The sequence below is a fragment of the Lissotriton helveticus genome, chromosome 7, assembly GCF_964261635.1.
Source record: "Lissotriton helveticus chromosome 7, aLisHel1.1, whole genome shotgun sequence".
Classification (NCBI taxonomy): Eukaryota; Metazoa; Chordata; class Amphibia; order Caudata; family Salamandridae; genus Lissotriton; species Lissotriton helveticus.
In genome coordinates, this window is record NC_136068.1 from 589,294,571 (window position 1) to 589,310,306 (window position 15,736).

Sequence of the window (15,736 nt, forward strand, 5' to 3'; positions counted from 1 at the left end):
CACCATCGGTTTCTTGGCGCTCATTGACAAGTAGCGTGGGCCAGAAGCGGGAGGTTTAGTCATATGCGGCTTGGAAGAGCAGAGTTTTTAAAAGTCTGCGGAAGCAATCATACTTTGGACAGAGACGGAGAGAAGGTGGAAGGGAGTTCCAAGTGGAGGGGGCCAGGACGGAGAAGCTCAGGCCACCGTGCTTTTTCCTTTTAAACCTGGGGACCTCAAGGAAGTTTAATGAGGCTGAGCGAAGAGCTCTAGTCGGGACATGACGGGACAAGGCCGACATAATGAAAGCGGGGGCTGCATCCGAGAGGGCCTTAAAGGTAGTGCATGCCATTTTAAAGGTGCAGCGTTTCGAAACAGGAAGCCAGTGTAGACTGCGGAGGAGAGGCGTGACGTGCTGGTGTTTGGGCTGGTGGAAGATCAGGCGGGCGGCCTGATTCTGCACCAGCTGCAGTCGTTGGAGGTGGCATGCCGGAATTCCTACATAAAGAATGTTGGCATAGTCGAGCCTAGAGGTGATGAACGCAATGACAACCTGGATCAGGGCCTCTTTGCTGAGAAACCTGCTGATCTTACGGATCCGCCTGAGGTGGAAGAAGCAGGCAGAAGTGACCGCGTTGATGTGAGGTCTCATTGAAAGATCTTCAGAAATGATCACCCCCAGGCTTTTGACTGTGCTCACAGGGGAGGGTGCTGGCCCCAAGGAAGTTGGCCAGAAAGTAGAATTCCAAGGGTGGTTGGGGCCTCCTACCAAGACGAGCTCAGTCTTGGTAGGATTCAGCTTTAAGTTGCTGTGGTGCATCCACTCTGCAATGGTCAGCATGGTGGTCTGGAAATTAGTACAGGAGGAAGGAAGGGGGTCTATGGGAAAAATTAACTGAAGGTCGTCCGCGTAATTAAAAATTGTGACCGGGGAGTTGCGGAGGGAAGCTAATAGAGGTTGGAGATACAAATTAAAGAGCAGAGGAGATAGTGCTGAGCCCTGGGGGACACCGCAGGGAAGGGAAGTGTAAGGTGCGGAGAAAGTGGAAAGGTGAACGGACTGTGAGCGTTGATGAAGGAAAGATCTGAGCCAGTCAAGGGCCACTCCTTGAATGCCGGCGTTATGGACACGGTCGATCAAGATGTTGTGATCGACCGTGTCGAATGCTGCCGAGAGATCTAATAGGACAAGGGCTTGAGAAATGTTTTTGTCCGCACCTTTCCTAAGGGTGTCCATGACAGCTACTATGACCGCCTCGGTGGAGTGGAGGGGTCTAAATCCCGCTTGTTGAGGGTCTAAAAAGGATGATTTCTCTATGAAAGAGCTCAAACAGCGGGTAGCGTAGGTCTCCAAGATCTTTCCTAGGTAGGGTAAAAGGGAAATGGGTCTATAATTGCTGAGTATAGTGGGCTCAGCATTGGTTTTTTTTAATATCGGTAGAACTGCAGCTTGCTTGAAGGAAATTGGGACCACCCCAGAAGCAAGAGAGTTATTAAGTAGTGCTAAAGGGGGGCCTGGGCAAGCGAGAAAGGCTTCTTTCAGAACCTGCGGGGGACAGCAGTCATTGGGGGATCCCGAGCTGACTTTATGAAGGAGAGAAATGAACTCTTCTGAGGATATAGGTGGGAACTCTATCAAGATGCTAGTATTTGTTGGGGGTAGAGGAGGAGAACTAGGAGATGCCGGAGTCGGAATATTGTTTTTTATTGTAGTTATTTTTTCTGTGAAGTAGGAGTTGAGCGAGTCACAAAGGGTTTGGGTCGGCTGGGGTTGAGGGGTGACTCTATCTGGCAGGGAGAGCTCATTCACAATTGAAAAAATATCTTTAGTTTTATTGTTAGAGTTCATAATTTTTTGTGAGAAATATGCCGTCTTGGCTGCCAAGATTGATCGTTTATAGGATTTCAGGGTCTCGGTGTAAGCGAATTTAAGCTGAGGATCATAATGGCGACGCCAGCGGCGTTCAGCTTGCCGCAGTGCAAGTTTATCCGCTTTTAGTTGGTCCGTAAACCAACGTTGTGCGTCGTGGGGGCGCTTAGTTTTGATTTTTTTGAGAGGGGCAGCTTTGTCACTAGCCTGACGCAGCCATTCATCCAGATTGTCAGCCTGATTCTCTAATGAGGTCGACGGCGAGGGCGCAGTGGAGGTCAGTGAGAGATAAAATTCAGGCAAATTGGCCCTTTTCCAGTTGCGCGCCGTGATATTTGTGGTACGGGGGGGAGGACAGGAGGTGTGCAGATGTAAGTGGAAGGAGATGAAGTAGTGATCGGACCAGGAGCAAGGGAAAACTGAGGGAGATGAGATAACGAGGTTAGATGTCCAGACTTGGTCGAGAATATGGCCTTTTAGATGGGTGGGGGTGTGAATGTGTTGTGATAGGTTCATACCTTTTAGAACGTCCGTGAATTCTACCGATGATTGACTTTCGTGGACATCGAAAGGCCAATAATTGAAATCACCAATTACCACGATATTAGCGTGATTAATTGCTATCTGAGCGATTACATCACTGAAGAGTTGAGGAAAGAGAGGCATAGAATCAGGGGGTCTGTATACCAGAACACAAGCAAAAGATGATTTAGGGGAGGTAAATTTTAGTGCCAGGTATTCAGTTGTAGGGATAGGAATTGCCGTGATCTCAGAAAAGGTATGTTCAGAGCGGATGATGGCCGCCACCCCGCCACCAGCTTTCCCGGCAGGCCGGTTGGAATGCATAATGTAGTATCCTGAAGGAATAGCGGCAAGAATATCAGGAGCTGAATCTTCAGTGATCCAGGTTTCTGCTAGTAGAAGAATGTCGATGGAGCTCTGGTTAAGTAATTGGAACACCTCGAGCTGATGGCGAATAAGGGAACGGGTATTAAGATAATAAATCAATAAAGAGGTGGAGAATTGTGAAGCCGGGGGGGACGGGTCATGGAGAGGAGCCAGTGCCGAGAAGTCGGATGGAACGAGAATGCCACATGTCTGGGCCGCCTTAACGGCGCGAGCCGGGATAGGTCCAGGTAAATTAAGGCTCAGGAGATCAGCGGAGGTGTAAGAGTAAAAATGGGCATTACGACAGGGCCCAGGGCCAGGTCGGCCGCGGACGGGCGCAGACGGGCTTGACTTATGCGCGACTTCGGCGCGAAGTCGGCGCTCCCGCTGCGCTCGTCCGCTGCGCTTCCTCCATACTGCCATTAAATATTAGGGGTGAGGGAGCACTAGAGCGCTAACCTGCGAAGGTTTCGTGGAGGCGGAAGTGGTGCCACGAGGCAGGAAGTGCCGCTCCTCAAACTGACCCCCTGCACAAACGGCACAGAGCCGCGGCGGAACGGGGTCACGAGGGCGGGAAATGCAGGTGGGTGCAAATATGTGCAAAATACAAATTTAAAAAGCTTCAAGCGTGCTATTGAATCAGCCGCAACATACAATTAAAAAATGCTTCAGAGCGTGCTTTTAGTCAGCAGGAAAGTACAATTACAAATGCTTCAGAGCGTACTAGTAAATCAGCAATAATATGTTTTAAAATTATAAATTGTAAATTATAAATTGCAATTATATAGTGCTTACTACCCCAAAAAGGTGTTGAAGCGCTGTCTGTCTTTTTTGCTCCTAGTTACGGTGAACCCAAGTATTGCCTATTGCAACCAATGCCTCCGTTTAGATGGTTGTGAAATTGCTCTTCAATCCCTAGCAGCACAGCACCCAGGATAAAGTGCTGCATGGCTAAACACTTATAAGGTCCCAAAGGCAAGACCTATTGGCTATGCCAATGCTTGTTTCCTAATCCCTCTACTACAGCTGAGAGATCCATTCACTCTTTAGACCTGAAAAGAGTTTTGAAATTCTATTTGGACAGGTCTAAGACGATTAGGAAATCTGATCCACTGTTCATTAATTATGGTTCAATCAGAACAAGTTTTCCAGCCTCCAAGCATTCCATCTCCAGGTGTATAGTGTCATGAATCACACTGGCTTATCAGTTAGCAAAAAAGCCACTGTGGTGTAGGTCCAATGCTTGTTCCACTAGAGGAAAAGCGGCTACTACGGTTTTCCTTAACAATGTACCGATTTCTGTGATCTGCAAAGCAGCCACTTGGCAATCTATACATACATTTACAAGACACTATTGTCTTGACTCAGATACCAGAGCGGACACTCAAGTGGGCCAGGCCTCCTTGTGAAATTTGTTCCAACGCTGAAAAAAGCTTTGATTGTTTTCTGCTCATTATTTCTCATTTTCCCGCAGGCGGAGGATGGGCTTGTTATTCCATTCAGTGCTTATAACTATTGATGAGGATCCCCTGGAAGAGAAGGATAACTTACTTACCTGTAATCCTAGTTTTCGTCCAGGGTTATCCTCATCAGAGTCATAAGCAACCCACCTGCCTCCTCCCCAGGCAAATGAGACTTCTGGTAAACTATATCTTCGTGTCCTGACCCTCGGGTTCCGCAAAGAGCAGCTGACCTAACTGTCACCCCTGAGGCATGATGGGAAGCTGGAGTTTTTTGTGTTACAATTGCTTTCATTTTCTATACTGTTTGTTTTTCAATGCAGTCTTTAAACTAACAATGCCTGCTCTTTTGCAGATTGATTATTTTGTCTACTCATTAAAAAGAGTTCAAGTAATAATTGCCCTCCTGTGGTCTATATTCTATAGTATGTTAATGCAAAAGCAGTTATTTTTTGTTACATTGTTAACCCTCCCTTATAGGGGCTGCATTGATGTGTGAAAAATGATATATGTTTATATATATATAGAGCTGTATATTTATGTTTTCATAAATATTTTTTATTACTTTCGGGGTCCCTGTCCATGGGCGGGAATATTCAGTGCTTATGACTTTGATGAGGTTACCCCTGTTAGAGAAGTAGGATTACAGGTAAGTAACTTATCCTTGTTTTGCCTGTTGGAATTTGGGGGAAGTATCACCCCCCCTCTCCCCCCACCCCCACCCCCTCCACCGCCACTTAAATTGGTCTTTTCCTCATATAATGTTTATGAGGCTAACTCTGACACCATTTCTGGAAATGCTTGTCATGCCCTATTGCTGGGAGCAAGACTGGCTTTGGGTGGTGCAACCGGTGCAGCTGCACCTGACATTGACTTTGGTGGGGGGCACTGTGTTTAGAAATAATTTTTGGTTTAACATGAAATTCCTTGTGCACCAGGCAGCCCTCAGGCAAGAAGACAAATGTCAAGATAACTCTGGTGATTAATGTTCCTACTAGTGAGAGTTCAAAGTTTCGTCTAGTGGCAGTTTTGGCTCATCGTAAAGTAGTGCGGAGGGTTAATGTGTCTGCTGTAAAGAACGTGTAACATGCAGATCACAGAACTGAGTGTGAGTGAACTATGAGTAGCACTCTAAAAAAATTAAATGTACGTCAGAGAGAGGCTATGGAGAGAAGAGGTGGACTGTTGGAGAGTGGTAATGAGGGAGTTCTTGGAGAAGGAGATTATAGTGGAGGATAGCGCCAAAAAAGGCTGTCGTAACGGCCGCCACCAGTGCTTGAGCCAGCCCTGGCTGGGAGTCTTAACTCTCCCCCGAAGTTAGGGTCTAGTCGTGCCCCTGACCTTGTAGATCTGCTCTTACGTGCTCATACTTCCGATCAGGGCCGGACTGGGAACCACAACCGGCCCCGGCAAAGTGCTCGGGCGGCCCCCCTACCCACTCGGGGGGGTTGGAGGTGCCGCTGAGCTCTTTGGCGGGGCCGGTTTTCAGCCGATATTGGTACAGGGCTGATTTTGAAGCTATGCTGCAATACCGGCAAACCGGCCCTGTAACAAAAACGGCCACCAGGGGCCCAAAACCGGCCCCCACCCGTGCTGCGCACCGGGGGATTGCCCAGTGACCGCTATGGCCAGTCCGGGCCTGCCTCCGATGCTTTCAGGAAGTGGTAGTGTGCACATTTAGGAAGCAGTCTTTACTGCCCAGATCTCGCTTTGCAGGAGGAGGAGCTAGTCTTTTTTAGCCTAATTTAGAGTTTGGTATGGAGGATACACTGTCACTCACGTGACAGATATCCCTTTTGGCATATTACAAGTGCATTATAGCCTGTGGCGCTTGTGAAAAGGCGGGTGGAATATCTGTCCCATTTGTTGAGGGGCGTCTCAGCCACCAAACCCCAAATTAGGCCCTTACTGCTGAGATGTTCCTTTACCTTCAACAAAAAGCGGTGGATGCCCAGATTTGTCTATTCCTGCAGGCGAATGAAGGGAGGAGGTAACCTCTAGTGCTCAAAATTCACTACCCCTGCAAGGATGCCCCATGTGTACCTGTCACAAATCCCTGCAGTCACGGGTAGTGTGTACATGTAGTGCTGCCAGACTCAGGTACCCAGTGTTACCTGTCTCTAGGCACATCCAGTGTGTTCCTGAAAAAGCTAGTTCGTCTTTGGATGCTTTTATCGAGCCTGCTAACACAGATTGTGTTTTTTCGTCCTTAGAAATGGTTGTGCAGCAAGTCCTTCCAATGGCTCACACTCAGCATGCCACCGAGGCAGACGATGAAGGCAGGCATGGCCCCACCGAAGAACACGAGAGGAGCTTGCGCCAGCCTCCCACTGTGACCAAGTCGCTGCCTACCCAAGACGCGCTCCTCGGCATGAACCAGCTCGCTGCCAGCTCTCTGCAGAGCCAGCCCGAACACCCAGGAAGCATAAGGCACGGGTCGCCCTTCAGCGCCATCAAGAAGCACTCGAAAGCCAAGAGGGAGGACAGGACTCCGGACACCCCCGCTGCCTCGGGACCAAGGAACCTCTCCCTGCCCCCCCTGTCTCACACCCTTCCTCCGCCGCAATCCCAAGAGCGGGCAGAGACCATGAAGGCCCACCAGGTGCGCTACAACCAGCGTCCAGAGAATCATCTGCTCGGCGAAGCTGCGCCCCCCAGCGGCGAACCCACTCTCCTGCAGCGCTTGTGCTCTCGGTTCCGCGCTTTCTTCCGCGTCATCACCTGCTGTGTGTCTAGAGCAGAGGAGAGTAAGGACCCGCCCAGTATGTTAGTGCAGCACGTCTAGCAGCCGGCCAGACCTCCTTGCTCGATGTGAACTGGGTGGGTGTTTGGGGCAGATTTAGGGGTACTTTTCTTACACATGCACTCTTTTGGTCAAGTAAAGGAGGTTAAACTGTGCCACTTCTTTCTTGAACTAACTGCTTCCTTAGCCTGTCTGGCCTGCTTCAAAGGTTCTAAGGATACACGAGAGCTCATGTAGCCATTAGTTCTCCATCATGGGAATGGATGGTCATAGGATCCCAACGCATCATCTCCGCCAACGCATGTGTTCTCCAAACACGTTTTTTTGGTAGAAAATAAACTCTTTTTTATGATTAAAAAAATAAACATCCTACTTGGCTTCAGTCAAACTTCGGAAACAGTATAAGAATTTAAAAGAACAAAGCGGAGGTTTGCACTTCTTAAGTAAGCCCATTTTAAAGAAAAACAAATAGAAACAATTAAGCTGCTAACCCTAAATGTAACTCGAGGGAAACCAGGACTCACCCTGGAGCGCGCAATGCACTACACTTGAAATTAATACCTCAGTGTTTTTTCCATTCATGAGAGCAAGAATCTCTAACCACTGCTCACTCCCCGGGCTGCATTTTTAACTTCTAAAAATTCACCCTGTACGTTTTTTGACTCATTGTTCTCCTTCTAAAACATCCATGCATTTTAGAATTGTTTTCCCAGAGTTACATTTTTTCCTTTTTTTTCTTCCCCACTGTGTTTCTTTTTCTTAATCTTATGTCTGCATTTTTTGATAAGTACGCTTCCGTGGTGCTTACATGTTCAGTAAACAGTCAAATAGTTTGTGTTTTCTATTTCTAAATAGTCATACTGCGGGAAGCTGTTTATTTGCAAAAACATAATGATCAGGAGGAGTAATCAGGCATAAGGTTTAACTACGCGGAGGCAAATCCTCCTAAGAAAGCAAGACGGTGGCCTGTCAATTCAGTGAAATACCCAGAATAAAGAAATAGGGTTGGAAGTAGGAACTGTTACTTCTTCATGGGATCTGGGATACTGTAGAAACGGGGAATCGGTTGAATGTATCCCTAGTTAACAAAGAGCTCGTTGGTACTTTTAACCTACCATTACTTATTAGGATAACACCATAACAATATTAAAGGTGTATATTTTGGTGTTTATATAGTGAGTCATTTGTACATCAGTCTATTTACTTTCCACATGCATTTCGTAGTTACTATTGCAGAGAGGAGTCTGGGCCAGCATGGGATTTCATGATATAGGTATTGTGGTCTGGTCATATTCTTGGTTGGGTGGCTATGTTATTGACAGAGCAGTGGGTGTACTATATTTATGCTTAAAGATTTAGGTCGTAGAGCTATGGCAATTGCATCTGCAGTGTGTGCGTTTTTGGTGTGCTGGGTACTGTTGGGTACAGGGACAGCCAACTATACAGTGTATCAAGTCATGCTTAGTAGCTAGTGCGTCTTGTGGCATCCAGCCATTTTGTATACCTTTGTTCTGTGGGATGAATGCGATGTGTCTTAGCCATGGCTTTCTGCTTGAAGTTAGTGTGTGTTTTTTCTCAGGGGTCATTGCTGTTTTGAGCCTTGTAACAACCAGCCATTGTGTGTACTTTGGCGTTGTGGGATGAATGCGGTGTCTTAGACGCGGTGTTCTGCTAAAAATGAGTGTGTGTTTTTTCTCAGGGGTCACTGCTGTGTGAGCCTTGTGACAACCAGTCATTTTATATACTTGTGCTTTGTAGGATGAATGTGAAGTGTCTTAGTCATTGTGTTTTGCTCAAAGGTAGTGTGTATTTTTTCTCAGGGGTCATTGCCATTGTGAGCTGTAACGTGATAGACAATTTTAGGTATATTGGGGCTGTGCTAGACCTATGTGTTCTTCAGGGTGTTAGTGTGTCCTGTGGGAGCACAGTATAAACATTATTACATTACTTATTTGAGATCGCTTCCTTTAAGTCACAATAAGCACTGGATGAAAAGTGTGATGCTATCGTTTGTCATGTGGGGTGTGTTAGATGCAAGGTGACGTGGTAGGCAGTGCAGTCGTTTTTTGCCTTACAACGACAACACATCACAATTCATTGTATTGTATTGTATTGTAATTGCATTTATATAGCGCTTACTACCCCTGACGAGGCGTCGAAGCGCTTTTTCGGCGGGTAGCACGCTACTCCGGGACCCACAGAGGATTAGTGTTGAATTAGTATAGTGAAACATGCAAGTACATTTTAAGTGGTGGATAGGTTAGTCAGTTATTTGGATTTGGAATGATAGCAGAAGGATAGAGTAGGACAAAGGTTTGTATTTATTTATCGCTCGCTTGTTGACGCATGCTATTCAGGGAGCCTATAAAGGATTAGTGGTGAATTAATATGGTGAAATATGAGGTAATTTCAGTGGTGGATATTAGTCTGTTACTTGGAGTGAGAAGGATAGCAGATGGATAAAAGGGGAAGAAAGATTTGCATTCATATAGCACTTGTTACCACTGATGGGTGTTGAAGCGCTTTTCTGGCGAGTAGCACGCCACTCCGGAACCCATAAAGGATTAGTGTTGAAAATTAGTATAGTATAAATATGAAGTAATTTGAGTAGTAGATATGTTATTTAGTTATTTGGGCAGTATATTAGTATAGTTGAATATGGAATATGGAATTTGAGAAGTGAAACATGTTAGTCTGTTAATTTTGATTGAAAAAGGATAGTGGAAGGATAAAAGAGTGAAGGATTTTTTTATTTTTTTTAAGTCTTAGCAGAAGGAAGAGGCTTTTGGATGAGTAAAAAGGAGTTTTGGAGGGAAGGAGTCAGAGGGGAGAGTTTAGAAATGTTTGTTTTAGGGGATCGGTGTAGTAAAAAGAGGTGTCAGATGATGCAAGGAGGGGTAGAGCAGGAGAGAGTCTAGAAAAAGTTATTTTGGCGATCATAGTAGTGGTATGGGGTTTGGGATAAATGAGAGAGTGGATGTAGAGGATATATTGATAGATCTATAGGATGTGAGATAGGGTAGTGCATTAGAAGGAGTAGTAGAAAGAAGTTTGAGATGAGTCAGAAAGGTTGGGATAGAAGATATATTGAGCGAAGTATAGGCTGAGAAATAGGCTAGTGCAATGGAAATGCTAAATTAGAAGAAAGTGATAAATATATAGATCCATAAGTACATTGAAAGTATATAGATACATAAAAGAAGTAAGTATATTTAGATTAAATATATTGATAGAGGCACAGGATGAGAAATAGGGTAGTGCATTGGATATGCTTTTTCAGGAGAAAAGTAAAAGACACACAGATCCAAGTACATGGAAGGTACATAGATGCACAATGGATGAGAGGCGGTTAGAAGAGAGGTGCTGTATTGCTGTATCTGCGTTAGGTGTGGTGGAAGAGTGAAAGCTTGGCATTGGAGTTTGTTCCTTTGTGTGCTTTGAAAGGTGGGTATATGTATGTATTTTGTGATGGTAAGTATTATGAGGTGTTGCGCTCTGAAGATCTTGTTGTGCCGGTGTGTGTGATATGTTTTGCTTTTGAGGTGTGGTGAAAAGGGGTGCTGATATATATGTTTCATGCACCTGATTTGGTTGTGTAGTATTGTTTGTGAGAGGAGGTTGTGACGTAGAGGGGGTGATGATGTGTTTATGTGTAAAGTGTATGTTGTGTTTAGGAGGAAATGAAGTAGAGGTGAGAGTGTTTATCTTAGACTGGTTTGTTTCAAGAGTTACAAAGTGTGGTGGTGTGCAGTGTCTGTGTTGTGTGTTAGTGTTAATATGGTAGAAGGGAGAGGAGGGTGTTTGTTGGACAACTGATGGAAGGATCATTATATATTTGTTAGTGATAAAAGGTGGACTGTTAGGTGTAATTACAGCAGGGAGAGTGTGTCTGAGTGGGATGTAGTTATTTATGGTGTTGATTGGCGTTGTGTTAGTAATGAGTGTATTGGTTAGTGGTATAGGATATAGTTGTGTACTGTTTGTGGGTGATGGTGGATATGTGTGGTAGTTGGGTTAGTAGGGTGTGTAGATGTGGTTTGGTTGGGTTGGTGGGGCATTCTGGTATATTAATCTGTGCATAGTGTTGTGCGTGGTGTATATTTGGTGTGAGTGTGTTGCTCTGTTTGTGGTTGTGGATGGTGTGGGCTGGGTATTGTTAAATGAGAAAAAGGGCAGCATTTTTGGCCCAAGTCCCGACCAGTCTGGAACAGGCCCAAACAGGCAACTACGCTTGTCCTCTTCACCCTTAACAGGCTCAAACAGGCAACTACCCTTGTCATATCCGCCCTTAACAGGCTTAAACAGGCAACTACCCTTGTCCTCTCCGCCCTTAGCTGAGACGCCCTAAGCCTGGCCTTTTTTTTAGCCCTAGTAATCAGGTGACCCCATCAGCCAATGGGAACCCTAGCCCTAACACTATCCAATCACAACACTAGCCCTAACATCTAGAACCAATAGGAGACCAGGACCTTACGGCCAATCTTAGCCCTGGTCCAAGCATCCAATCAGTTCAAAAACCCTGATCTCTATGTCCAATAAAGGCCTTAGCCCTACCACTAGTCCCAACCCAAGTCCAAGCAGCCAATGGTACAGGTAGCCCTTGTCCCTACTTCCAATAGAAAGCCTAACCATACTCTTAATCCCAGAACTGGTCCAACAACCAATCACACCAGAAGCCCTAAATAGCTACTTCCAATTAAAGGTCTAACCCTAGCCCTAGTCCCACCCTACTCCCAACAACCAATAACATAAGAAGCCCTAGTCCCTACTTCCAATAGAAATCCTAACCCTAGCCCTAGTCCCAACCCTGCAATGATTGAATCACAGACCGAGAAACCAATCAGAACCATCAAATACCCAACCAATGAGGACATTAACCCTAACCCAATAGAAACACCAGATACAACCACCAATCAGTGTACACATGTGCCAACCACTAGCACACCATATAAGGTCCCAGCAACCTCAGACAAGGTTTGCTGGCCAGGGAGTTGGAAGCTGCTTGCTCCTGTTCAGAATCTCCTAGGAGACAGACAGGCTTAATCCCCAACTTTGGACTTCAGCAGGTAAAGGCTTCACTAACTCGAAATCTAACAATACTGTTTGAATAAAGCTTTACTCCCCCTGCTGGCCAAAAAACGAAGTGCACAGGCCCCAGTAAATACAGTTTAAACAGCTCACAGAAGCACCCTCTGATGTAGAAAATCCCTGTTGCTGGGGGGTGGGGGGTGGGGGGGCAGGGGGGCTGGCTTCACTGGCTTGTGAACACAAAATGGAGGCTGGGGGTGCACTGTTTGGGCACACAGGCCTAAGCACAGAGCAAAGGAGAAATTTGGAGGGAAAACAGATTTGTCACCAAGGAATGAGAGGGACAAACTACAGAGGTTGGACTGCAAATCCCACACTTCAACACACTAAATGAAGGCAATCATGGGCAGGGAAAACCACACATTTAAAACACAACACAGGTGATAAAATATGCAATTGCAGGCAGGCTAAAACTACAATTTTTAACTGTAACAACCACAGGCATAGACAGTAAACACAGAAAGTGAAAATCGTTTTTTTTTTTAAAACAATTTTTATTATTTTCAGTGTAACAAACATACACGGAGACGGAGTTTCCGGCCCGGAGGCAGAGCTTCCGGCTTGGGGGCGGAGCTTGAGGCCCAGAGGTGGGGCTTGCGGCTTGGAGGCGGAGCTTCCGGCTCAGAGGTGGGGATTTAGCCATGGCTGAAATCTCCACCTCTGGGCCGGAAGCTCCGCCTCTGGGCCGGAAGCTCCGCCTCCGGGCTGGAAATTCCAGCCCGAGTGCGGACGTAAAGTTAGTAGTCTTAAATCTATTCTGTGAATACCGAAAGCAGTAAGTTCATTCTGTGAATCCCGAAAGTAGTAAGTTCACTCTGTGAATCCCGAAAGTAGTAAGTGCATTCTGTGAATACCAAATAGTAGTACGTTTAGGATTTAGTCTTAAGTTCATTCTGTGAATCGGGGCCCATAGGCTGCTGAATTGTACGTTTGGTGAAGATTGGTAGTTACTTTAGAACTAGAATGGTACTCTGAACTTCAGTGTCCGTCCCACAGAGTTAATTGAACGTACTAAACATACCGGTATCAGCCACTGTTGTTTACATATGTTGATGATTATCCCATGCTCCTGGTGTTTCAAAGGGTAGCTCATATTCTTGTAGAGTACTGGTTTACATAAGGCACCGATTGGTGTAGTGGCCTTAGTTGACTATTTCTGCACATTACCATTGTGGACCCAGAGCTCAGCCTGTAACTCCCAGACCTTTATGCAACCGAAGGTCATCAAGGTGTGAGAGGCCAAGTTGTTCTTGACTCGAACCCGTAAGGACACCCCTGATTTGCCCCTCTACCTTCCTCCAGGAAAGCCTTCTGGCAAGGAGCAACCACCCAGTGAGTCCTCTGATAAGATATACAAAATAAATAATAGAAAAGAGAATTCCTGTTCGATAAAACCATCTGGTCCTCAGGATGCTTGGGAGAGTCGGCAGTGCCCTACCCTGATGCAGTCTCTTCCTAATCTTCTTTTAAGCTGACCCTGGCTCTCAAAAAACATAAACTGGAATTCCCATCTGCCAATGCTTCCCAAGTAGGTTCTTTCAGCCGGTCATTCTGGATATGTTCGGATCTGCCTATATCCTTCTGAGCCATTGCCCAACAGTGTACCTGATCCTGCAGGTTTGAAAGTTAATGCGAGTCCAACACCAATGCCTCACAATTCTGTACAGGCTCCAAGGAAGCATTTGTCCATTAAGGCACCGACCCAATTGCTTTCCTCTCCAAACCTGGCAGCATCTCCAGCACTGCTATCGAAGCCGGTTCTCTGGTCTACATCAGCCATTGAAGTCAGCAGAAATTATTAGAGTGGAAAGAAAAAGAGGTAGATTCTCCTTTAAGACCATCCCATGATGCAGTCTCCCTTTAGAGCCCAAAGATTTGCTTGAATGAAGGTGCTCTTTTTGGCTCGGAGTCTGATGCTCAAGACATGCCTTTCCAGGATTATGAGTGTACAGAGGAATGTGATTCAGAGGCCATTAACCTCCTCCATTCTTATCACATGGATGCTAGACTCTATTTAGACCTCCAGAATGCCAGTGTCTTGATATGTCCTCAGAAGGAGATGCTTCCTACTCTTTTGGACCATCTTCAGGGCAAGTTTGTTCATTCTCATCAGTACCATGTAAGGCAGCATATGTGCTTGAGTTGCCCATATCAACTGCAGAACCTTTCTCCCAACATATTGACAGAAATTTAGCAGCCATCTTCGATGGCCTGGGTCCACTTTTACCATTTAGCGAAGCATTACAGAAGCTGCTAAAGGCTGCCTTGGAAAAGGTTTTAGGCTCGGCAGTTCACAGACAGACCTCAAAGCATCATAGGCTCGGCTCCTTTGATCCCAAGTTCTTGTCAACTCCTTTTTCAGTGAGCTTACCAGTTTACACATAATAAGCAAAGCTGAAACCCAGTGCTTGCCCTACCTCTCTTTCAAACCGTGAGTCCAAACAACTTGACTCCATGGCAGTCTAGCCACTGTGATCATCACCTGTCCCTCCATGCCGTGGGTGAATTGGCAAGGAGGACTGTAATTAATCTTACTGCCTACAGAAAAAAAAAATGTTCTGATCAGATGAGTGACTAATCGAATACCGTAGAATATATGCTGGGGCATGGCCAGGATTTCGATATGTTCTGATCCATGGCTAAGACAGTCACTTCACTGCACTCAATCTTGGATGCATTCCACTGGCGCCTTAGGAGAGACTCCCAGACAGCATATGAAAGACTGTGGAGAGAAAGCTGACTTCTTTATGGAAGGTTCAAGAATAGCCACAGCATTGTAAGTGGGCCTACCCTCTCTCCTCTTTGATTAGTCAATCAGTCCATCAATCAATTTGGATTCGCAAAGCGCTGCTTATTACCCCTAAGGGTATCCTGGCGCAGGCAGTAACTGCTGTTGGGCCTGGTCAATCGAATAGCCAAAGTTTGTAGCCCGCTTCTGAATTCCTGCAGGGATGGGGAGGTCCAGAGGTGGAGGGAGAGGCTGTTTCAGGTCTTGGCGGCCAGGCGGGAGAAGGAGCGGCCACCGCTTCTGCTTCTTCAGAAGCGGGAAGTGTGGGCGAGGGAGAGAGATGCAGAGCACAGATATATAACGGGTTTGTGGAAGTTTAGCCTGTGGTTAAGATAGGTTATTCCTTCGTTTTGCAGGGCCTTGTATGCGTGGGTCCGCATTTGGAACAGGCACCTCCTGTCAGGGTTGGATTGGGAAGGCTGGCAATTGGGCATTGGTCGATGGGCCGGTGCCTCAGTCACCTGAGGGCTGGTTTTTGGGCCTCTGTAAGTGGGCCAAAGAGACTTCCCCACTCCCCACCAGGCCACTTTAATGTGGCGCCAGCATCATAGTACACTCCCAGACATGCTGTAAACTGAAGCTGGGGTCATGGTGTTGCCTTAGCATTTGAGGCATTCTCACCTCGGCGTGCTCAGCCAGAAGTAGTGTTATCCCCACTGGGCCATCACTTTTAGCCCATGGGGAGTGCAAGGAGGGTGTGTTGTGTGCAGGTGCCTTGCAGGGGGGCAGGTGATATTTGGCCATTCTCACCTAAACTCACTTATTTATATCTCTCCCCCCCTTGCAGCAGCTATTTGACACCTTCCTTGGCAACTAAATGCCCTAAGGCTATAATGGGCTGGGTATGGGGTAAGAGAAGTATTCTCTTCAGCAGCCAGGTCACCTCCGCCCCAGTGTCCTTAAGACCTTGTTGGGGGGAA

The 15,736-nt window shown here is 46.4% G+C and overlaps 1 protein-coding gene across 3 annotated transcripts in view; it reads left to right on the forward strand.

Moving 5' to 3' along the window:
* The window catches only part of LOC144768795 (rab11 family-interacting protein 1-like), a 490,744-nt gene that overhangs the window by 429,460 nt on the left and 45,548 nt on the right, over positions 1–15,736 (forward strand). For 2 of the 3 annotated variants that reach the window (XM_078652737.1, XM_078652738.1), the window contains one exon: positions 6,411–7,310. The exons of the other annotated variant lie outside the window; for it this stretch is intronic. In XM_078652737.1, coding sequence (XP_078508863.1) covers positions 6,411–6,982 — 572 coding nt within the window. In that variant the 3' untranslated portion in view covers positions 6,983–7,310. Of the gene's footprint in view, positions 1–6,410; positions 7,311–15,736 lie in introns of those variants that run through there. 3 annotated transcript variants of the gene reach the window in all.